We start from the raw sequence: 22,826 nt of genomic DNA on the forward strand, positions 1-22,826 counted from the left end.
CAATCATGTAACAAATAACGCTGCAAAACCTCAGCTAAAATAATAGAACAGTGACTAAAGGGGTTTCAGAAACGAAAACTCTTACCGCAACTAAGAAGAAACACTGAACCAAAAAGCAGCAGCTCAAGCGGTGGTCCCAGCGGCTATGACGCCGTTCCTGGCATCCAAAGATGCGGCGACGCGATTCAAGCAAAACCAGAAAGAGTGGCAGCAACCCCAATTTTGACATGCAATTACCGGAACCGAATCCTTAAGGTACCAAAAGCTCAGAATCTCTAAGGTACCAGCAGCGGGTTGGCGGCGAGCTGACGCGGTCCCCATCTCTCTCTGCCCTTGCTCGCATCTTCCTCTCTCTTCGGCACCGCTCTCCCTGAGCTGGTCCTTCGACGTTGCTCTCCCTCAGCTGGTCCTTCGACGGTGATGGCGACGCAACAGCTCCTGGCGACTCTCTCTCTCTCTCGGACGCATTCTCCCCTCGGTTCTCTCCTGCGCTGGTGGTGTGGTCAGCTCCCTCTTCCCCCTCTCTTTTTCATTCACATCGCAACTCTATCTTCTCTCTTTTCCCCTAATTCTATTTCCTTTTTCTGTTTTCTTTCTTTGCTGATAGCTTGGGGCTTTGGGGGTTAATGGTGAGGTGAGTGACGGTGGGTATAAGGGTGGCAACAGGACGGATAGGAGCGGGTTTTTGCTCTACCCGACCCCGCTCCGCCGTACAACAACCCGCATAAAACCCGCCCCGCTGGCCGCTTCTACCCACGGATAGTAAAACATTGAACCCTAACCTGCCCTGCGAGTACCCGCCTCACCCCTAACCGTCCTTATAATTATTAAAATTTAATAAATAAAATTAAATTTCAAAATTTATATAACCATCATCACATACATAATATAAATTAAAATAAAAATTTAAATATGATACAATATTATTAATCATTTACTAATTATTTTACATATATTATACATATTATATATTAAAATTATATATATTATATATATAACGGGGCGGGTAGGGGCGGGTATTACCTAAACCCGACCCCGCCCCGCCCCTCCCAAAAACTCGCCCCGAGTATAGGCTTTGCCAATGATATAGTTAGGACTACTATATAACAAGGAATAATTATATAGCTTGTTTTTATTAAATATATGATTCTTTTAGTTATCAAATAGTCATCTAATATTTATATTTATATTTAAAAAATTTTAACAAATTAATTAGGTAATATTCATAATTAATTATATGTACGAGTATATTTTTATTTGATTAAATTTAATCGTTAATTTAAATTATATTCATCTAAATTTTAAATGAAAAATTTTATTATTTTAAAATTTTAAATTATTTAAATAAAATTGAATGAAAAAAAATAAAGTAATACAATACTATCTAAAATATTATATCAGACGTATTAAAGAGGTTTTGTATATATCTTGAATAATTTTAAAATTCTAAATTATAATTTTTTTAATTTAAAAATCGAATTCGATCTTAAATAGAATATTTAATTAACCATATGAATAAAATAATATGGCAAATGGCAAATGGAAGAAAGAAGTTAAATTTAAAAATAACGATCAGCAATTACACCCAATTTAAATTTAATCTCCTTCCATTTGCTATTTTTGGTCTGCAGAGGCACCCCAAATCCCGCTTCACTTCTCTCTCCGATCTAACGCCACCCAGCCTCCAGCCTCCAGCCGACCCAGCCTCCAGCCGACGCCCCATCCGCCAGCTGACGCCGCCCAAACATCTCCACCAACGTCCGATCACTCCGTGTGTATCTTTCACGCTGCCCATTCGCATGTCAACCCGCAACCCCGCCTTTACTATTGCAGTCACTACCACCGTTCAACGACAAATATAATTCTTTATTTATTTTAAAAAAGTCCCAAATATAATTGATAAAAAATATAATAAACTAATATTTCATAACATTGGGTATTTGATTAGAGAAATTCAATGGATAAAGAATGTAAATAAACTAATATTTCACAAAATATCGAGTTTGATTGTCACCAAGCGCTAGAACTAACTAGTACTACTACTAACAATTAAACTACTTTTGATCAATGAACAAATGTATCTAAAATTCTAAATCAGCACGACAAATTGGACAATTAGTTTTTCCACGTTGCAACCAAGAGTTTATACAAGTTGAATGGAACTCATGAACACAAACTCCAAAAGGTTGAATCAACTCTCCGTTCTTGAACTCTTCTATACAAACAGAACAATAATTAACTTTCTGACCGGCCGATCGGTTGGTGTCCTCCTCCTTATCTTTCTTCTCGATGTAGCTCTTAACTGGCGGCAACGGCCTCAAAGTGCGCCAAATGTCGTTAAAAGGTAATTCCGTTAGTTCTTGTGTGTCTTCTTCAATAGGTAGTTGAAGCATCATAAAACGATTTCCATAATCATCAAACAAAGGAATCAATACCATATTTCTTGTGTTCTCATCAATAGCATTATTTTCGTCTGAATTATCCCTCAAATTCAGAAATATAAAAAAATAACCAAAACAACCAATAATCAATTCAAAATAAAGATAAGAATCACCATGGTTAGATCCGCCTCCCGTGCATAGAGATATAACCCCCATAATGAGGATCATAAAGGGTAATAGTATCATCATTGACCAAAAGGCCCTTCGGATAAAACCAAAAATCTTAGGCATATTAGGGAAGGAAACTTATATAGTATTTTTTTGTAATTCACTACCAAAATATTTTGTTGTCGAAAATTATATCAATTTGTTTGTAGGCACTAACTAATTTAGCCTTTGAATCTGGTATTGTGCATGTAAGCTCTTATGAATTATATATAGGATAAAGAAGTTTTGGAAACCAAAGATAATTAAGGTAAATTAAAAAAAAAAAAAAAGATATGATATGATATGGTGAAGTAAGATAATGATTGCCGAGGATGAGAGGGGTTTTATAAATTTAAAAGTTAGTTACTTTAAATGAAGAAAATGACAAGAGATTGAATATGTATGAAATTAATACTATAGTTGACCTTCTAGACTTTTTCTTTTAAAAAATTTCGAAAATATTAAAGACAAAAAATATATTTTATACTTATTATTATTATTATTATTATTATTATTATTATTATTATGAACAAGTTAGAATATTTATTTAATAGTCTCAGTTTTTATACACTTTTTTTAAAATTTTGTGATTAGTTTAGATAAAATTTATACGCATTACATAAATTTATTGTTATGCATCCTTATAAAAATTATTATGTTAAGGGTATGCAATATTCGCAATAAGCCAATAATAAAGGATACCAAATAAGTTTATTATTAAAAAATTGCAAATCGCTCATTGCTATTTGCTAACCTTAACGAAACTCAAGGTATATCTAGTGACTATAATAACATCTAAAGGTATATTAGCTACCTTGAAGCCCTTCCTTTATTGCTGTGCTTTCATATGCTTGGAGGAGCCCATTTTCCAGATTTGAACTTGCTATAAAAGCTGGATTGCTTGGAAACAACATAGAAGACTGCAAGTACATCACACTCAGATTGAATTTCTAATCAGAATCAAGAATAAACCACCATTTTGGCACCAAAAGATTAAGTTTTCAACAAAATGGACCCTGAAAAAAAAATGTCGTCTTGGCCTCCTAAAAATTACCTAGAATGCACCAAATATGAGGAGACATACTCTAAAAAGGCTTTAGAAATTAAATTTTTGACCCAATTCTTTGTAAGTCTTAGAAAAATAAGAAATTTTCATCCTCCACATTTGGTGATTTTACAATAGCTAGATCTAGAAGGAAAAAAATGAACAACGAGGTTTAGAATCATTGGCTTTTTGTATGCACTTTATAAAGATAAATGTTATCACAAAAAATTAGATCAATGCATGAAACGATTGTCACTTATGAACAATGGTGCATTTTGTCAAACTGAGATCATCTTTGAAGAGACAAGATATGATTTTTTTTTGTTTCAGAGCTATTTTGTCAAAAACTGAATCTTTTAGGAATCAAAATAGTAGTTTACTCCAAAATCAACGATGAAAAAGCAATGACATTTTCTAAAACCATATGTCACCTGGGATTTCGGGGATTACGAAATTAGGCTCTTTGAGGATATCTTGGAGCGTTTTCTTCTCATTTACTTTGATCCATTTTGGGGAACCTGATGACAAAAGATATCACATCATATAACAATTATTCACATAAAAGGGAGGATAGATAAATAAAATTCTTGTGAGAATTGAACAATAAGGTATCTAGTTAAACTAAGCCAGCATCTTGGGAATGCTGAGACCACTGAGATCATCAACCAGCTCAATTGACCACTAAGCCTTATTCTTCCTACATCTAAGGTTCAATACACTTTGATCAGTTATAAATCGTGAGTGAAAGTTCCCAAGTATACCATCCACAGCTATGTTTGACTCTATGGCTCATGTTGCTACAGCGGCTCTATACCAAAAATAGCTGTATCTTATCCAGAGCTACTTTTTAAGATCATTTTTAAACTTGTGAATCCTAACAACGTAATGTCCCTATTCCCTATTCTATGTTAATAAAACTGTGTTGACAAGGGATTGATTTGCTTCAACTTGAAACCACATATAGAGAGCAAACGCATGGTTAAATCTACATGATGTTACATTAAGGGAAACAAGCAATTGATGAACATAGGTAGTATATTCAGTATAAAGACAAAAAATATCTCACAAATCGATATATGTAAACATACATGGTGGCCAAACAGAAATATGTTAACAGGGACTTCCTATGTCTACAGTTTGTGGTTATTGTCATACTTGGTTGCCTATAAGCTAAGAGCACTGTTGATTCCACTACTTGTATCACTAGTACTTCAAAAGTACCATACCATACCTGCAGTGTGTTTAAAATCCTCAACTGCATCTTTCTCTTCATCACCAACATGAGAAGCTGCAGTTCCCTCTAATAAACAATGAAGAAGTTTCTCCTTTGATAGACGAACTCCAGAGCCAGCCTGATAAAACATGGGCTAAGAGGTGAACAAGATGCTCTTAACATATAAACGGTCAATCATCTGATACTAAATATTTACTTAGCAAGCCCTCCCCCGTACCTTGTGTTAACCTGGGATACTAACAAACTGGGATGCCCTTTAAAAAAAAAAAAACAGACTAAAACTTAGTAAAAGTAAAATGTTTCAAGAAAAAGAAAATGGCAACTCGATGCATATGTGGTGAATGGTGGTGTTAGCTGCTCTCTATGTTAGGTTACCATTGGGTAGTTAGTTACAATCGATTAGTTTGTTGTAAGTATAGACTATAGATAGAGGGAATAGGATGGAGAGAAGGGTGTCTAGTCAATTGGAATAGTTTGGGAGAGACTGGGGACTTAACTATATCAAGAACTCCCAATTCTATAGCAGAGTTTTTTACATCTTCAATATCAGTTCTAACACTGTAAGGTCCTAGATGAATAGACAGATATGTTGTACGAAATCTTCAATTATCCTTATTTATATTCTTACTATCCCATCCGATTTGATTGGCAAACAAAACAACTGGTATACTTTACGCATCAATATCTGCAAACAGAAATAAGAAATCAAACTCAAACGAGAAAAAAAAAATTAAAAAAGAGAGCTTACCTCATAGTATAATTCAACAAAATCACGTTTGTAATTGTTTTCAACATCCCATGGGAGTGGTTGGTCTGCTGAAAACATGTTTGGAAGCTAAGGGTGTAATACATTCCCACATAAAAATAACACATTTATGTAGATATTTTAAAATCATTAAAAAAAGAAAGAGAAAAGGATATGATATCAAGGTGAACTGAAAGCATGTCAGTCTCACAGAAATCCTCAATGAAATCACTGGACATAACCTCTGCATACAGAAGAAGGACAGGCCAATGAAGGATATTATTTTTGTTTAACACCGGTTTCTTTAACCCGGTGAGTTCTCGATACATTGCCTTTCCAATCTTCAATCCTCTATTTTCTATTGCAGACACAAGTTCCTGCATAGTTTTTGGTCGAAGCAAGGGCATGAGGTTCCATACAACAAAACACAGATAAAATAAGTAAGAAACAACTGGCAGTCCATACTTCTGCCTCCAATATGGCTTTAGAGACTTCAGCGTCAAGCTTCTCCTTCTCAGATATCTTCATACGAATCTGTTGGTCAAGCCTCTTAAGTTCCTCATTATTGGGGTCCAACTTAAGACCCTTTCGGCAATAGTCTTGTGCTTCAGCCAATAAATTCAGTGATAGAGATGCTTTGACAGCTCTATAAATGGCCTAATCATGATTTTTCATTGCTTGAGACATCAAATCAAGGGAATCACAAATTCACAATAACAAACTTCATAAGGCAAAGTGTAACTGCTCAATTTAAGAATAGTTATTTTTGCTAATGTAGCATTCCGTATTTGGATATAGGTATAAAACTGAGAGTGCATATATATATTTGAAACATAAATTGAGCACCTTTATGTTGGAGGGGGACAAGTTGAGTGCTTGTTGAGCATCAGAGAGGGCACGCCGGTGGTTCCCAAGAAGCAAATTGACATGCGCTCTGTTCGCAAAAAGAACAGAGCTCTCAGAATCATTCAATGCTTTCTGATTAATTGCCCTTGTGTAGCAATCAATTGCTTCGGAGTAATGCTTCTTACCCTTCTTCACATACTCGTTACCCTTTTCCTAATTCAAGAATGATAATAACACACAAATTGAAGGCTCAAATGAAATTAAATTTAAAAAAGAAACAAATTGAAATGGTTAATGAGAAGTAGTGGTACCTACCTTGAGTTCAATGGCTGCAGATTCTTTGATGGCAGCAATGGCTTCAAGGTCTGCCTTCTCGGCTTCGGTGAGTGGCTCTGAACCATTTTCCATCCATAGCGCCATTTCCTGCTTTCTTTCGTCTTTTTTTTTTCTTTTTTTTTTTTTGCTTTGCCAACGGACGCAGCTTTTGTTTGTTTAGTTTCTGTTTAGAACATACCAGAAACTAGTTGGGACACTATGTAGGCGAAGTCAAAATTATTGTAGTATAGTTCTTGTGTACTATTTGATAGAAAAATAAAACAAAATAAGATGCAATTTTTTTCCTTTTTCACTGATATGAAGTTAAAGTTTCAATGTTACATTACATCTCTTAGTAAAAACTAATCCTATATTGAAAGACCAAAAAGAAAAAAATATGAAAAAAAAATAGCAAAACAGAATTTTTTAATTATTATTTATTAAATATTATTAGAATTAATAAATATTAAAAAAAATAAATTTTTTTTTAACATTACCGAAAAAAGAAATTAGATTCGTTATTTGAATAAACTAGAGTAGAAGGACATAGAAAATAACGTTTGAATTAACGAAAATTTTACTCATATAGTTTGTAATGTTTCAATTCAAGTGTGAGTTTCTTAACATAATCCATTTAAAGTTGTGAAAATTCATATTATTTTCATAAGATGAGCATTTATTTATAAAACTAATTATGTTCTAAAATTTTCACATTTTCCAGCCAAATCAGCTCGTTGCCATAGTTTTGGTGAACCTATAGTATAACTCAAAATGTGGATTTCACATGATCGTCATGTTCCATTGTTTAACTTCTAAAAACTGATTAGTTATTATTTAAAATGGTAAAGATATTATCCCTTTCTAAGACAGCTTTTTAAGATTCAAAAACTCAACCTTGCTAGTAAAACTCATTCAAGGCTTAGGGTGAATTTAGTTTGATTTTTGAAAAAAATATTTATTTTTTTTATTGTTTAAAAAAGATTTTTTTTTTAATATATAACAACTATTTTTTATTTGGATAGACTTTTAAAAAAAATTAAAAACATCTTTTTTTTTTAAAACAAAATATTATTAGTTTAAAAATAATAATAAAAGTACTTTTTTCAAAAAAATAACCAAACATGCTTAAAACTTAATAAAAATATTTTATTTTTAATAAAAAATATTTTTTCACTCAAATAAACCGATCAAAACCAACCTTTAATCTATTTCCACTAAGCTAACTCATTTTGGATTTGATTAGTTGTTATTTAACCTTTAAATTCTGCATAATCTTTACCATTCCCTTTTAACCTATTCTCATTAAATTTATAAATTAATAGTTCTTCTCTATTCATGTAATTTTCCTAATTAAGTCAACCAAATTGTTTTTATTTCACGCACCTGTCACCTTTTAACGTAAAGTTTCTTTCTCAATGTAGAGCTTCTCTTTCTCAACGTAAAGCTTCTTTTCATTTTTCTTTTTCAATATAGAGCTTCTCGTCGTTTTTCTCTGCTTTAATTTTTCTGATTTTCTTCTTCGATTTTATTAAACTACTCTTCTACTTTAACCCATGACAACAATAAAGAAGTATCGTAGCCCACAAATTCAGCCCAACAAAATACAAAAATTCAATTTTAATTTTAGTCTTTATTATCTTATCTTTATCTTATCTTTAATTGTTCTTATCTTATCTTTATTTGCTTTTATCTTTCATAGGACAATGCTCTATATATATTTAGTTTTACCTTCATAGTTTACAATACACTTTAGTACAATTCAATCAATCAATAATCAATAAAAATTTCGCATTCTTTTCTTTTCTTATTCTTTCACAATTTTCTCATGGTATCAGAGTCATGGTATCCTCCTTGAGGAGGATATATAAGTTATCATCTCTTCAGTGAGAAATCACCATGCTTCTTTTTCAACTTCCTCCCACAGTAAATAATCATAGATTTAGTTACATGCATCCAAGTGAAAATTCTACCACAGTTTTGATTATCCCGGTTCTTTACCAGCAATTCCGTCTGCGCCTTCTTCTAGCATTTCATCTGCAACTTCTTCTTACAGGAGTTTTGTCAGTATTCTATTTCAGCAGTTCAATCTACATCTGTTCTAGCAGTTCCATCTGCACTCTTATTGCGCTCTACGCGCCATTTGAAGACCACTCTTATTGCGCCATACGCGCCCTCTAAAGATCAATCTTGTTGCGTTTTACACGCTTATTTTTTTATTTTTTTATTTTTTCATTCTTTTTTTTATGAAGATCGCTGCTTGCTCTCTCTCCCTCAAGCACAGCATCTCCTTTTATGTATTTTTGCCGTCGGCAGCTCAAGCTCCGCCGCACGCAATTGTTTAAAGATCGCTGCTCAAGCACAGCATCTCCTTTTATATTTTTGCCGTCGGCAGCTCAAGCTCCGCCGCACGCAGTTTTTGAAGATCGCTGCTCAAGCACAGCATCTCCTTTTATATTTTTGCAGTAGGCAGCTCAAGCTCTGCCGCATGCATCTTCCTCCGCGTCACCACGTCAGACGCGCTTTTCTCAACATTTTCATTGGAACTTATCCAAGCTGTGGATTATTGACATCTTCCATCCACCAGCTTGCGGGGGCGTATTAAACTACTCTTCTACTTTAGCCCATGACAACAATAAAGAAGTATCGTGGCCCACAAATTCAGCCCAACAGAATACAAAAATTCAATTTTAATTTTAGTCTTTATTATCTTATCTTTATCTTATCTTTAATTGTTCTTATCTTATCTTTATTTGCTTTTATCTTTCATAGGACAATGCTCTATATATATTTAGTTTTACCTTCATAGTTTACAATACACTTCAGTACAATTCAATCAATCAATAATCAATAAAAATTTCGCATTCTTTTCTTTTTTTATTCTTTCACAATTTTATCAGATTTCTTCTTGTTTTCTTCAACATAAAACTTCGTTTTCAGATTTTAATTTGCATTGCATTTATGTTCTTCGTTTTTAGATTTCGATCTGCATTGCATTTTTATTTTTCGTTTTCTTCTTCATTTTCAGATTTTAGATTTCTTCTTCATTTTCAGATTTCAATAGCGTATCAAAACAATAAATCATTCAAGTTCAAATCAGTTAAATAAGAGCGATTTGGATTATTCTTCTGAATCGAATCAAGTGGACAAGATTTAGATTATTCAATTTTGAATTCAATTGAATGGAATGCAATCGCTAAATCTAGTTATTTATAAATACCATTTTCGGTTCATTTTGTATTATATAATGGTTTTGTTTTGATAATATTTTCGATTCATTTGAGACGCAAGTGTTTTTGAATTTGAATTTATATAATGGACAAATTTTTGGTTCATTTAGTATTATACAATAGTTTCGTTTTGATAATATTTTCGGTTCATTCTTCAACGATTTTGAATGCAATTGAATAAAGTGATAATGGATAGAATTTGGATAGAATGCTGGAGTTTTTGAATTTACAGAATGAGGCTCTTCCCCTGATTGTGCATCTTCTTCTTTTTCTTTTTCATTATCTTTCTCTTTCGTTATCATCATCTTCAACAATTTTGAATTGAATGGAATGGAATAAAATATAATGCAATTGAATAAAGTGATAATGAATAATTTCATTCTTCTTTGCTAAAAAACGACTCAATCATCAACAAAAGTACATCAAATTTATTTCTACACCCAAATGAACCTCTAAACTAAGAAATAAACCGAAATTACTTAAGGAATAAAAAATTTTATCAATACTTATCAGTAACATCAAGTGAACCTCATTTAACACACAGATGAATCGAAATTAGTTCAGATTTGAACAAACAGTCAAAAAGACTAAATCATTAACAAAAACACATTGAATCCATTTCTAGATCTAAATGAACATCAATTAAACTAAGAAATGAACCAAAATTACTTAAGGAATAAAAAAATTTGTCAATACTTATCAACAGCATCAAGTGGATCTCAATTAACATACAAATGAACCGAAATTAGTTCAAATTTGAACAACCAATCAAAAAGACTCAATTATCAACAAAAATACATCAAATTTATTTCTGGATCCAAATGAAACGAAATTATTTAATGATGGAACTAGAGAAAATCAAAATCAATAAAGATATTAACAAAATGATGGTGTTGTTGGTAATGATGATATCGAAAGAGAAAGATAACGAAAAAGGAAAAGAAGAAGAAAAAGACGCATCATCAAAGAAGAAGGAGGAGGAAGAACCTACATGCGTGAAGAAGAAGAAGAAGAACGGTTTCTCATATTAGAGCGCGAAGAATAACGTTTGTTTGGAGAATTTCAAGCCCGTGTACACGCTCTTTTAATAAGAGTAGTTTTGTTTGGTGTTGTGCTTGGTTGGACTTGAATAGCAATAAAGTTTGAATGTCTAGCATATCTGGAGAAGATATTATACCATGGATGAGGTAAAGAAATTTGAATAGTTTTCAATTAGTGAATTAATTACAATTTTTGGAGTAATATCCAAAATAGTACCTAAAAAAATTTTAATCAAATAATTTAATTCTTAACAAGTTTTAATTACTAAATTAATCTTTTATTTTATTAGACAAATCAATTCTTAAGTTAAATTTTAATTAAAAAAATTAAGTAAATAAGTTTTTGATATTTAAAAAAAAATTATAATTTTTAAAATTTTCAAATCAGTCCCTTCATAGAAAACAAAAAATTTGATGTAGAACTAATTTTATCTAAAAAAATAAAAATTTAAAAACTAATTTGATGATTAAAATTTGTTAAAGACTAAGTATCCAACTTAAGGACAATACTAAATAACTAACAAAATTTATCATTTTAGATAGACACTCAGCCAACCAATATTTTTATACCTAATATCCAAAAAATATTGTATTCACTAGAGTTTAAATCCTAAACCTTGAATTCTAATAATATAAAACTATAGTATTGGCATAAAGCATTGACTAATGTTGATAAAAAAAATTACTAGCCCCTGAAATTTCTCAATGCAATAATATATTCAATCTGAATCCTTGACTCAACACCAGCAACCCATTGATTGGCATAACGTGTAAGAACTAACGAAATGCAACTAAAGCTCATTTATCATGTTCACTTCATCCATTAACTTTAGAAGGTCTTGAACTATTCATAAAAGCAGCAAAAAGGTTCAGACTTTCTTTGAGTCTTCAATACATCCAACTATAATAAAAGCATATCTAATTGATTAGGCTATGCACTAACTATACAATCTAATTTATCACCAACTTTTGGGGATTGTTGAACACCTAGCAAGGTTATCTCTTAACAAAAGATTTTATGAGCCTCAAAATGTGACATATACTATATAGTACTCATAGCTAAGCAAGTCATGTGACAGAAAAATCAATAGCCACCTTAGCATTATTCATAACTACTCAAATTTTGAACATTCTCACCACCATTCAGGAGATGGAATATTGATCAGTTCAGATGGCAAGGAACCATTGTCACTTAACCTTGGAACCGAGTCTTTATAGAAAAGCTAGTTTTCGACATCAACAAGCGAATCAGGTAAACTGGAACATTCGGTTGGTGGTTCAACATTTCCAATAGGGGTTACATGGGTGTCGGATTTGTTTACATTGGGTGGTTGGACTTGGTTGGAGGAAATCAGCAGTGACACTGCATAGTGTCAAACAGAAATCAGCATAATAGATAGAAGGATGATATCGAATGGTAACAATTAGAAACATTCAAGATAAAATGAGACATGAGTGCAAAAGTTAGATAATAGATTGAGGCTATAATCTCTCGCTTATTTACCTGGTCACAATGTGTTTCATGGGGTGTGGAAGAAGAAGGGAATTTAGCACAAGCATGCCGAGCATGAGGATAGTCTCTACAAGCAACCTGCAAGACAAAACAAATGAGCCTTCACATTTGAAAAGCTATACAGTCCCAATCACATCTACTATCAAAAAATAAAAATAAAATAAAATAAAGGGGGAAAAAATGAAAATAGTAAATTTGGATCAACAAATGCTTTGAATATATTCTCTCAAGCATACTCTACCTAAGAAGCATGGAATTTTGCTATAAGTTACATTTACATGTACATACATATAAAAGGGAGCCTGGTGCACAAACATCCCGCATTAATGCAAGGTCTGGGGAAGGGCCGCACCTAAAGGGTATAATGTACACAACTTAATCTGATAATTATATCCGTGGCTGATTTCACAGTATGAATCCGTGACCTTGAGGTCATACGGAAACAACTCAATCGATGTTCCAAGGCTCTCCTTCAAAGAGGTGCAACACGAGGACTTTTCAGGGAAGTCATCCAGCCTAGCACTACCCTCACCACACGCTTAAATGCGGAGTTTTAATGAAATCCGATGCATTAATACTAGTATGATTGCACTTACATGCACATATATACAAAAAAAAACATTGTTTTATACCCAAGCTACATTAATCAAACAATGAGATTGTGCCCTACTATAGGCCATGTCTGCAGAAAATCTGTTTAAAGTTTAATTCTTTTTTAATGATTTCATTTATAGTTTTTCATGGTCTTCTTTTTCGCCAACCTATTGGGCTGCCCTGTCTAATGCAGGATGCTACTCCCTTTTCGACAATGGATGCATACCAACTTTCTCTCTATGTGCAATCAAAAGCATACTAGAACGTAGAAGTTAGCTAACAAATCAGCAACCATCAAGTTGAGATGTGGGTATCCAATAGACTATTCAGATGGGGTTTGTTGAGGTTATATAGAGATTTGAAGAAGACAAGACATAATTATCTACACTAATGATATATATTTATTTGTACACGCGACATGACAGGTTTAGAGAAACTTTTCAATCTGTATTTATGCCAAGCCATGTTTGAATCTGCAAACAAGCTTCAGTTTCCCTTGTAATCCGACAAGATAATCCATACTCAGAGCATTAAACATTAAGCATTTGAAGAAAATATGATTTATGCATATTTTAAAAATTATCGTACTTTGATTTCCTTGTTGACATAAAAGCATGGCACAAGTAAATGAAAACTTGCACGTAACAGGGTAAAATCTTTTAAAACAAAGAAATAATGACATCAAATTGCAGAGGAATATTATGGTAAGTTGCAATTTGCAAAGCATTCCAGAAAATATAATGCCACTGAAGCCTTATTAAATATAATGAATGCAACACATTCAGGAAATAGAAAAACATCCAATGCTTAAGACATTAGATAACAAGATTAACTTAAAGACCAACCACCATAGCCATTAAAGCTAGACGCAATGAAATGGTTTCTGATTCATTAGAAACTGTTAGTCGATGGTTCTTTACCAATAAGTAACCACAACTCCTCTAACCAAATACATCATCGGGAGTACCATTTGTCCAGTCACGTGCTCAAATCTACGAGTGCGATGTTGTATTAATGTAATTTTCATCAGACTCCTCTTAATTCCTCTTACTGAAGCCTTGCCTATTAGTAACATATGTTAAGAAATCCCATATGCTTCCTCGCTCCTTACTGCTCTCTCAAATCTTACTATATCTTAAAACCAAAGTTCTTACAACATCCACTATCATGTTGCTATGCATTGAGAAATCACTAAATTCACATATGAAACACCATCACAAATCAACTTCTAAAACACCAACACAAATCACTATGCATTGATATATCACTAGAAGACGAATCAATAAGCAGCTTGTAAGACATCAAGACCAATCAATCAATAATCAACTACTAAAACACCAACGTAGATAAATAGTTGACTTCTAAAACATAAACAAAATGATTAAAATATTTTTTTTTTTTGGTCTTAGGTACGTCATATTAAATTAAAAATATAAAATATTCTAATATAGAAATAGAAATTCAGTCGTAGCATAAAATAAAATATAATATATATCTATTATATAGAAGGAAATATATTTTTTATTCCTTTTGTTCTGTTCAGCTTTGGCCGAGGTATGTATCTTCCAGTGAGGCTATCTGCTTTGGGGGAGAGCTATAAGTCACCTCAAGGGTGTGCTCGGAGTTAACCTCGGCTCTTGCGAAACACGGCGGTGGGAGCACCTGCAAAAAGAACTCCGACGCTCAAGTTAAAAAAGTATTCGAATTGAGATGAACAAGTAAAAGTGAGAGTGTATTGTGACCTGAGCCTTTGTGAGTTTGCTTGGTTCCGTTTTATAGATGAGTGGAGGGTCTACGCTCTTAGGTTTGCTCCGATATTCTTGGTGGGATCCGTTTGTTAGTAACGGGCCGAAGATAAGGTTTGACTTGCATGTGACTTTGACCAAGTTATGCTTGGGGTCTGCTCTCAGGGCCGAGATATTTGGTCGGTTAGGCGAGAAGGTGATCGCCGATATTTGAGGGGTACACGTCATAGCCCTCAAGCTTGTCCGTATACGTTGGTTGACGGGCAAGGTTATTTTTGTTTGGTTGTTCTCGGCCTGGGTATTTTATATTTTGGGCTTTTCCTTGAGCCAGAAAATAGAAGCGTGCGTGACAGTATTGGTGGGAAGTTTTTGTTTTCAAGAAAGTGTGGTGAATCGTGCTTTCATTAATTACCCCCTTTTTTGGCGTTTGGGTTTTCAAGATTTGGAGCGGTTGTGTTTCTTTGTTTGCCTACTAAGTTAGTGGGTTGTCATAATTTTTACTGTATTTTTTGACATTCTACTTTCTTCGAAATTCTTTCTTCCTATTTGACTTACCATGACTTCCAAAGGTTAGTTCTCTTTTCTAGTTTATCCCCTTCTTTTTCTTCTTTCTGTAATGGCGAGGAAAAAAGAGAAAGAGAAGTTGAAAGTCGTCGAGGTTAGGGAGGATGATCCATATCATTGGGTGCATGACGATGTCAGGACCCGTTCTTCATCCTACACTAGTGTTGACTCATTGCGGGATTTAGATGGGTTAAACTTTGTGAGGAGTGGCTCTGGTTTGTCGATTGATCTCCTTCCTTGTTCTGGTGAAGATAGGGTCTGTGAGAGGAGAGGTGACTGGCAGTACTTTTATATGTACACGCCGTGTCTAACCGAGTTGCGCATTCACTTTCCTTTTTCTACCTTTGAGTGTGACGTGTTGATCCAGCTTAGCTATGCGCCTTCTCAGTTACATCCAAATTCCTGGGCATTTCTTCGTGCCTTTCAGTATCTGATGGGGTTCCTATCCTTCCCGTGTTCTTTATCTTTATTTTTCTCTTTGTTTCAGTCGAAAGGGGTTCGTAAGGGTTTATGGGTTTGTCTTAGCAGTTTCCCTGGTCGTTCTCTTTTCCTACTTTACAAGTCTTCTTTTAAGAATTTCAAATCCCTTTTTGTTAAGGTTCGTTCCGTGGAAACTGAGTATCCTTTTTACCTGGATGATGAACTTATTGAAAGGTTCCCCCTTTATTGGTGTTCTGAACCAACTCAAATCCTTGAGGCTACTGAGCGGAGTGAGGAAGAAGATTATTTTTTAGATTATTTGGTTGAGTGTTTTGCTGATGGGGTGTGTTTGTCTATCCCTGAGCTTTTGCATTTGTATAATTCTGGTGATAGTGATGTCTTAAAAGCTTATATAGGTAAAGTTCTGTCGTTTATTGATTGTACTTCATATTGTTGGGTTTCCTAATATGCTTGGTGTGTTGGCAGGTGGACGGGTCCCTCATCTTGATCCTAATCGGTTCCAATCGTTTTTGAAAAAGAAAAAAAGAAGAACGTTTGAGGTTCTGGGGTTCCGAAGGAGGATGTGGGGCAGGCTGCTCAGTCTATTGCTCAGCCAGAGTCATCATATAAGAGGAAAATGGGTGAGACTGACAATTCGCTAGAGGTCATCTCTGAGGCTGATCAGGAGGTTGTGGGTGGCGTTAAACCTGTTTTTGATCGTCAGAGAAAACTTCACAGTTTCATTCCGGGGACCAGCTCCCATTCATTATGGAGCAACCAGTTTCCTTTTGCTGAGTTGTCTGATAAGGTGTCCCAGTATCCAGGCGACATGCTTATGACACGTCGGGTTGGCATGGAGGGACTTGGAAAGTTTGTTCAAGTTACCTCTCGTTTCTGCTTTTTCCTCTTTCGTTGTTTATGTTATATCGTTTCTTATTTTGCTGTTCATGTTGTAGATTGTCGCAGCCCGTTTGATGTGTGCTGGTCGTACAGCCGAGCTTATTGGTGCCGAGCAGCAAGTGGCTGTGGATAAGATTGCTGACTTAGAGAAGTTGTACAAAGTTAGGGTTGCTGAACTGGAGAGCTCGTCCAAAGTAAAGGATGATGCTCTTGTTACTGCCACAGCTAAGATGAAGGAATCTGTGGAGGAGGTAGTCCGTTTAAGGGATCAGGTTCGGTTACTTCAGTCTGAGATTAAGGAGAGTGATATTTCTAAAGGGAAACTGACTTCGCGAGTTCATGAGTTGGAAGAAGAGGGAATGGAGATGTTCTCTTCGGGTTTTGATCGTGCTGTTAGTCAGATTGCATTGTTAGCTCCTGGTTTCGATTGTGATCAACTTGATGTCACTAAGATTGTGATTGGTGGTAAGTTGGTGGTGGATGGAACTGTGGAGGAGCATGGTGAGAATGCGCCTCCGTCTTGATGTTTCTATCTTTGTTTTAGACATGTTTATTTTTGTTATGATACAGACTTCTTTTATTTTGTGCTGGCCGGGTTGTGGTTAGCTTTATTGTAATGTTGGATGTTTTGTGTTTTGAACTCGTAACTTGTTTATGTCTGACCGGGGTCAAATCTATAGTATTGCTTTTGCGTTAGACTTGTGTATAGTTAAAAATTTTTGTTTTTGAGTAGGATGAGCTGGATAAGTGAATAATTGACTTGTTGAAATGAGATAGGTAAATGTATAATTGATTTTTATGAGATAGGTACAATAGTAAACGATCTTGTTTGATTTGGGCGTCCGGCCTCGTTAAAACCATCCTTAAGTAAAACCCTTCTTTTTGGGAAAAAACCTCTAAGGGAGAAAAAGAGTACCTTCATTTGCGAAATGTAAAATTCATGATCTATACAACTTTAGGGAAGAAATATTCCAGTTTCCTGAAATTGGATTTCCTTATAATGTTTGTAGCTGGTAGGCCCCCATTCCGAGTACTCTGGATACTCGGAATGGTCATTCCCAGTTTGCGGCGAGTTTTCCATGTGAAGGAGGTCGTCTGGCTTCTTCTGTTCGTCTGAGGACTAAGTCGCCCTCCTCGAATGTCCTTGGCACCACTTTTTTATTGTGCCTTCTTTCTGCCAGCTGTTTCAGGGCTCTTTGTTTAATGGCGGCGCTTTCTCGGTCCTCTTCTGCGAGATCAAGCTCGGCATTTCTTGCATCTATATTGTGTTGTTCGTCATATAGGTCAGCTCTTAGCATGGGGATTCCGACCTCCACCGGGATTAAAGCTTCTGACCCATAGACCAGCTTGAAGGGTGTTTCGCCCGTTGTTGTTTGTATTGTGGTGTTGTAACTCCATAATACTTCTGGTATTAGTTCTACCCATTCCCCTTTTGCATTGTCGAGCTTTTTCTTTATTGCCTGCAATATAACTCGGTTAGCAGCTTCGGCCTGCCCATTGGTTTGCGGGTGTTCGACCGAGCTAAAATGTTGTATGTTAAAATTTTTTAGAAATGAGCCGAGCTTATTATCGGTAAATTGTCTACTATTGTCCGATATTATCTCTTTTGGTATTCCAAATCGACATATGATATTTTTCCATATGAAAGATCGTACCTTTTCGGCAGTTATTTTTGCTAGTGGTTGTGCTTCTATCCATTTTGAGAAATAGTCTATTGATACTAAAAGAAATTTTACCTGTCCCGGAGCTATTGGGAATGGCCCGAGAATGTCGAGTTCCCATCTGTGGAAGGGCCAGCTTACCTCCATGCTGTGTAATGCTTCAACCGGTTTTGTAGAGATGGCTGCATGCTTTTGACATTTATCACATGTCTTGACTTTTGTTATGCAATCCCTTTTCATGGTCGGCCAATAATACCCTGTTCGGGCGATCTTTGCGGCGAGGGCCCGACCTCCGATGTGGTTCCCACAAACTCCCTCATGGACTTCGTCCATCACTTCTTGTGCCTCGTCTTTGTTTAGGCATTTTAGCAATGGTTGTGAGAAACCGCGCTTGTATAGCTCTCCAGCTATATTTGTGTAGAGGCTTGCTTTTCGTCTGAAATGCTGTGGGTTGAGCTCGTCTATGGGAATGATACCTGCATTGATGTATTCAAGGAAAGGTGTTCTCCAGTCTCGGAGGTGGTTAATGCTTGTTATAGATAATAGTTCAATGCTTGGTTTTTTAAGTGTTAGTTGTGATAATGCCGATGTTTGTGTATCCGCCCTAGTGGCGGCAAGTTTGGATAATATATCTGCTCTAACGTTCTTTTCTCTATGTACATGCAGAATAATAAATGAGCTAAATTTTGAAATGAGATCTTTTGCTATGAGCCAGTACCATTCTAGCAAGGGATCTTTTACCTGAAATTCTCCTCGAATTTGTTGTACCACTAAGAGAGAATCACAGTGTGCTGTCAGGCTTTTTGCTTGGAGATTTAGGGCTAGCTTGAGTCCCGCTATGAGGGCCTCATATTCGGCCTGATTGTTGCTTGCCGAAAAGTGGAATAGGAGGGATTGCTCGGCTACACTTTGTCTCCTTCTTTCAGGATTATCCCTGCTCCGCTTCCTCCTCGGCTGGACGCCCCATCAACATGTAGTTCCCAATGTTTATTGAGCTCGTCCGGGGTCAATTTTGAAATGAAGTCTGCGAGGATCTGTGCTTTCAAGGCCGTCTTTGGTTGATATTTGATGTCGAATTCAGAGAGCTTGATAGACCATTTGGTCAGACTCCCAGCCAATTCTGGTTTTGTCAGTATTTGTCTTAATGGTTGGTTGGTCCTGATTATTATCGTGTGGCTTTGGAAGTAGTGCCTGAGTCTTCTTGCCGTTATTACTAGTGCTAAGACTAGCTATTCTATCCTCGGATATCTTTGCTCCGTTGATTGCATGACTCTGCTGATGAAGTATACTGGTTGTTATATTTTTCCTGTCTCAATGACTACAGCCGAGCTTATAGAACAGTTAGAGACAGATAAATATAAATATAAAGGTTTACCGACTTCTGGTTTATGTAGCACGGGTGGTGATGACAGAATGGTCTTGAGTTCGGCGAACGCTTTCTCGCATTCTTCTATCCACTGGAATTTTTTGTTTTTTGATATTGTTTGGAAGAAATGGTATGATCGGCTTGATGCTGCTGGCAGGAACCGAAATAGTGCTGCTACTTTTCCTGCCAGTTGCTGTACTTCTTTTATTGTTCTTGGGCTTGCCATGTTAAGTATCGCCTCACATTTTTCGGGGTTTGCTTCAATTCTTCTTGAGGTCAACATGAACCCAAGGAACTTGCCTCCTTGAACTCCAAAGGCACATTTATCTGGATTGAGCCTCATGTTGTATGCTCGGATCTGTTCAAATATCTCCTTGAGGTCGTCGCAATGCGACTTTCCTGAGTGGTCTTGGCGACCATATCGTCCACATAGATTTCCATGTTCCGACCTATTTGATGACGGAACACTTTGTCCATCAGCCGTTGGTAGGTTGCACCTGCATTCTTTAGGCCAAATGGCATTACTCTATAACAAAAATTTCCATGCTCAGTTATAAATGCTGTTTTATTTTGGTCTTCTGGATGCATAAGGATCTGGTTGTAGCCAGAGTATGCATCCATGAAGCTCAAGCTTTTGAAACCTGATGCGTTGTCTACAAGCTTGTCAATGTTTGGCAAAGGGTATGCATCCTTAGGACATGCTTTGTTCAAATATGTAAAGTCAACGCACATGCGCCATTTACCTGAGTTTTTTCTTACCATTACCACGTTAGATAGCCATGTTGTGAATCGGATTTTCTTAATGAAGTTTGCACTGAGAAGCTTTCTGGTTTCTTCTAAGGCCGCCTTTGATTTCTCTGTTCCAAGATTCCTCTTCTTCTGAGCTATAGGTCAGATAGCTCTATCAGTGGCGAGTTTGTGGCAGATAATATTAGGGTCTATCCCTGGCATATCCGCTGGAGTCCAGGCGAAGAGATCAGCGTTCGCTTGCAATACTCTTATGAGTTCTATTCTTTGTTGTCCCTGGAGTGCTTGGTCGATGTATGTGACGTGTTCTGGCTTCGAAGTTAGCGGGACCTTCACGAGTTCGTCCGCTGGCTGAGGTCTTTCTTGGGTGTCTTCTCTGGGGTCAAGCTCCGCTAGGGACAATACCTCGTTCGTGCTGTGAATTGCTTTGACTTCTTGGTGGAACTCCTGTTTTGCGGCTGACCTTTTCAGGCTTGCGTTGTAGCACTGCCGAGCTTATTGGCGATCTGAGTAGATTGTAGCTATTCTGTCGTCCTGTGCCTGAAATTTAACACATAGATGAAAAGTGGATACTACTGCCCTGAACATGTTCAGAGCAGGCCTTCCGAGAATAATATTGTAAGGGCTTGGGCAGTCAACTACTAAATATTGCATGTCAATGGTTCATGACAATGAGCCCTCTCCCATCATTATTTTTAACCATATGTATCCTTTGATCGGGACCATTTCTCCATGACACTGCTACCTAGATCCATAAGGATTTTTCTTACCAATAACTCGCCCGTTTGGATGGAAATTACCACTGGGTCGTCCAAGTTTGGTGCTGCCGAGCATATATCCTCTTGGCTGAAGGTGATGTTGAGGTTGGGCATGCCTTTGTTGTTTTGTGGTGTTGTTCCTTCGATTGCCAACATTGCGCGGTAGCTTCATTTTTGCGCCGAAGTTGTCTCACCTCCTCCGGCGAATCCTCCGGATATACAGTTTATGATGCTTTTGGGTGGATTGTTGTTTAACCATTTGTTGTCCTCCTTGTGCCCTGAAGCTTGACGATTCTCTTCTCAGTCCTTGTTATCTTCTTTGTGCTTTCTCCTTTCGATGTATTTGTCGAGGAGGCCTTGCCGAGCCAATCTTTCTAGCAGATCTTTAGCTATCACGCACTCATCAGTTGTATGCCCATACTTCTGATGGAAAGCGCAGTGTTTGCTTTTGTCGACAAAACGCTGATCTTGGTAGTTTCCTGCCCTTACTGGTGGTTTTATGATCTTAGCGTTGAGGATTTCTTTAATTATCTTTTCCCTCCTTGTGTTGAATTTGGTGTAGTTGTCAAATTTTAGGGTTAGTCTGAAGGGATTTCTGGTGTCTTTGACATTTGCCGACCTTATGGCTATGTCATCCTCTCTTTTTGGTTGTTTTCTCTCCATTTTTCGGCTTCGCGGAGTTCTTCTATCTCCATCTGTCCTGCCGCCCTTTCTCGGAATTCTTCCAGTGTCTTCGATTTAGTTACCGCGATTGTTTCTCTGAATTTTCCAGGTCGGAGTCCGGCCTTTAGGGCATGCAAGTGGACGGCAGGATCCAGATCGGGTATCTCTATTGTTGCTTCTACAAATCTGGTCAGATAGTCTCTCAAGCTTTCTTGGGGACCTTGGAGGATGGTGCTGAGGTAGTCCGAACCGTGTACATATATCCGTGCTGCAGCAAAGTAGTCTATGAAGGATTTCGCCAATTCCTCGAAAGAAGAGATTGATCCTGCAGGTAGTTTTGAAAACCAAAGTAGAGCAGCGCTGTCGAGGTAAGTAGGGAAAGCTCTACAAAGAACATGTTTGTTATTAGGGCCATTAAAGAACATCATAGATTGAAATTTCTTAATATGAGCCCAGGGGTCACCAATCCCTTATACGGCTCGAGTGAGGAAGGTAGTGTAAAATGTTTTGGCATCTGGTAATTGGTGATCTCCTCGGAGAACGGGTTGTCCAAGGTCAGTTTCTCCATTGGTGGGTCTACACTTAGTAGGTCTGCGTTGCCTTTTCCTTTGGAACCATTCTCTTCACATTTGCTAGCGTTGTTTTGGGTGGATAGTTCGGCAAGTCTTTTGACTTCTGCTTGCAGCTCGGCCATCTGGGCCATGAGTTCGGCTTGGGTGAGTTGGTGAACTCCATTATCGGCCATGTTCGAAGGTTGAGAAACCCTGCGTAGAAAAGAAATATAAAGTTCGATATAGAAAAATAATGGGGTTAAATTAACTTTTCGGGCCCACGGTGTGCGCCAAATGTTTTGTT

At 36.4% G+C, this 22,826-nt stretch overlaps 2 protein-coding genes across 4 annotated transcripts; one reads left to right on the forward strand and one right to left on the reverse strand.

The window, feature by feature from the left end:
• Nucleotides 1-1,960: 1,960 nt before the first annotated feature.
• On the reverse strand, nucleotides 1,961-6,981 carry LOC107613442 (uncharacterized). 3 transcript variants are annotated; one of them, XM_016315438.3, is made up of 9 exons: nucleotides 6,774-6,981; nucleotides 6,459-6,671; nucleotides 6,078-6,269; nucleotides 5,789-5,989; nucleotides 5,616-5,693; nucleotides 4,865-4,985; nucleotides 4,065-4,151; nucleotides 3,403-3,508; nucleotides 1,961-2,371 (listed from the first exon to the last, which is right to left on the reverse strand). In XM_016315438.3, the coding sequence occupies exons 1-8, from the start codon at nucleotides 6,876-6,878 to the stop codon at nucleotides 3,432-3,434; spliced, it is 1,074 nt and encodes a 357-aa protein (XP_016170924.1). In that variant the 5' UTR covers nucleotides 6,879-6,981; the 3' UTR covers nucleotides 1,961-2,371; nucleotides 3,403-3,431. The 3 variants fall into 3 exon arrangements, with proteins under 3 accessions (XP_016170924.1, XP_088353659.1, XP_088353658.1); XM_088497533.1 differs by having other exon boundaries at nucleotides 1,961-2,316; nucleotides 5,616-5,691; nucleotides 5,787-5,989; nucleotides 6,774-6,979; XM_088497532.1 differs by having other exon boundaries at nucleotides 1,961-2,368; nucleotides 5,616-5,691; nucleotides 5,787-5,989; nucleotides 6,774-6,979.
• Nucleotides 6,982-16,705: 9,724 nt separating this feature from the next.
• On the forward strand, nucleotides 16,706-17,300 carry LOC148549748 (uncharacterized). Its single transcript, XM_088496201.1, has 2 exons — nucleotides 16,706-16,756; nucleotides 16,833-17,300. The coding sequence occupies exons 1-2, from the start codon at nucleotides 16,706-16,708 to the stop codon at nucleotides 17,298-17,300; spliced, it is 519 nt and encodes a 172-aa protein (XP_088352327.1).
• Nucleotides 17,301-22,826: the final 5,526 nt, after the last annotated feature.

Source organism: Arachis ipaensis, chromosome B8 (assembly GCF_059453495.1).
Source record: "Arachis ipaensis isolate K30076 ecotype BB chromosome B8, ASM5945349v1, whole genome shotgun sequence".
In the NCBI taxonomy this organism is placed as follows: Eukaryota; Viridiplantae; Streptophyta; class Magnoliopsida; order Fabales; family Fabaceae; genus Arachis; species Arachis ipaensis.

Coding starts and splice junctions, on each gene's coding strand:
- LOC107613442 (XM_016315438.3), bottom strand. CDS start 6,878: ATGGCGCTATGGATGGAAAATGGTTCAGAGCCACTCACCGAAGCCGAG. Junction 6,672..6,773: donor CTGCAGCCATTGAACTCAAG/GTAGGTACCACT, acceptor TTCTTGAATTAG/GAAAAGGGTAACGAGTATGT. Junction 3,509..4,064: donor CGTAATCCCCGAAATCCCAG/GTGACATATGGT, acceptor ATGTACTTGCAG/TCTTCTATGTTGTTTCCAAG.
- LOC148549748 (XM_088496201.1), top strand. CDS start 16,706: ATGCTTATGACACGTCGGGTTGGCATGGAGGGACTTGGAAAGTTTGTT. Junction 16,757..16,832: donor GACTTGGAAAGTTTGTTCAA/GTTACCTCTCGT, acceptor TTCATGTTGTAG/ATTGTCGCAGCCCGTTTGAT.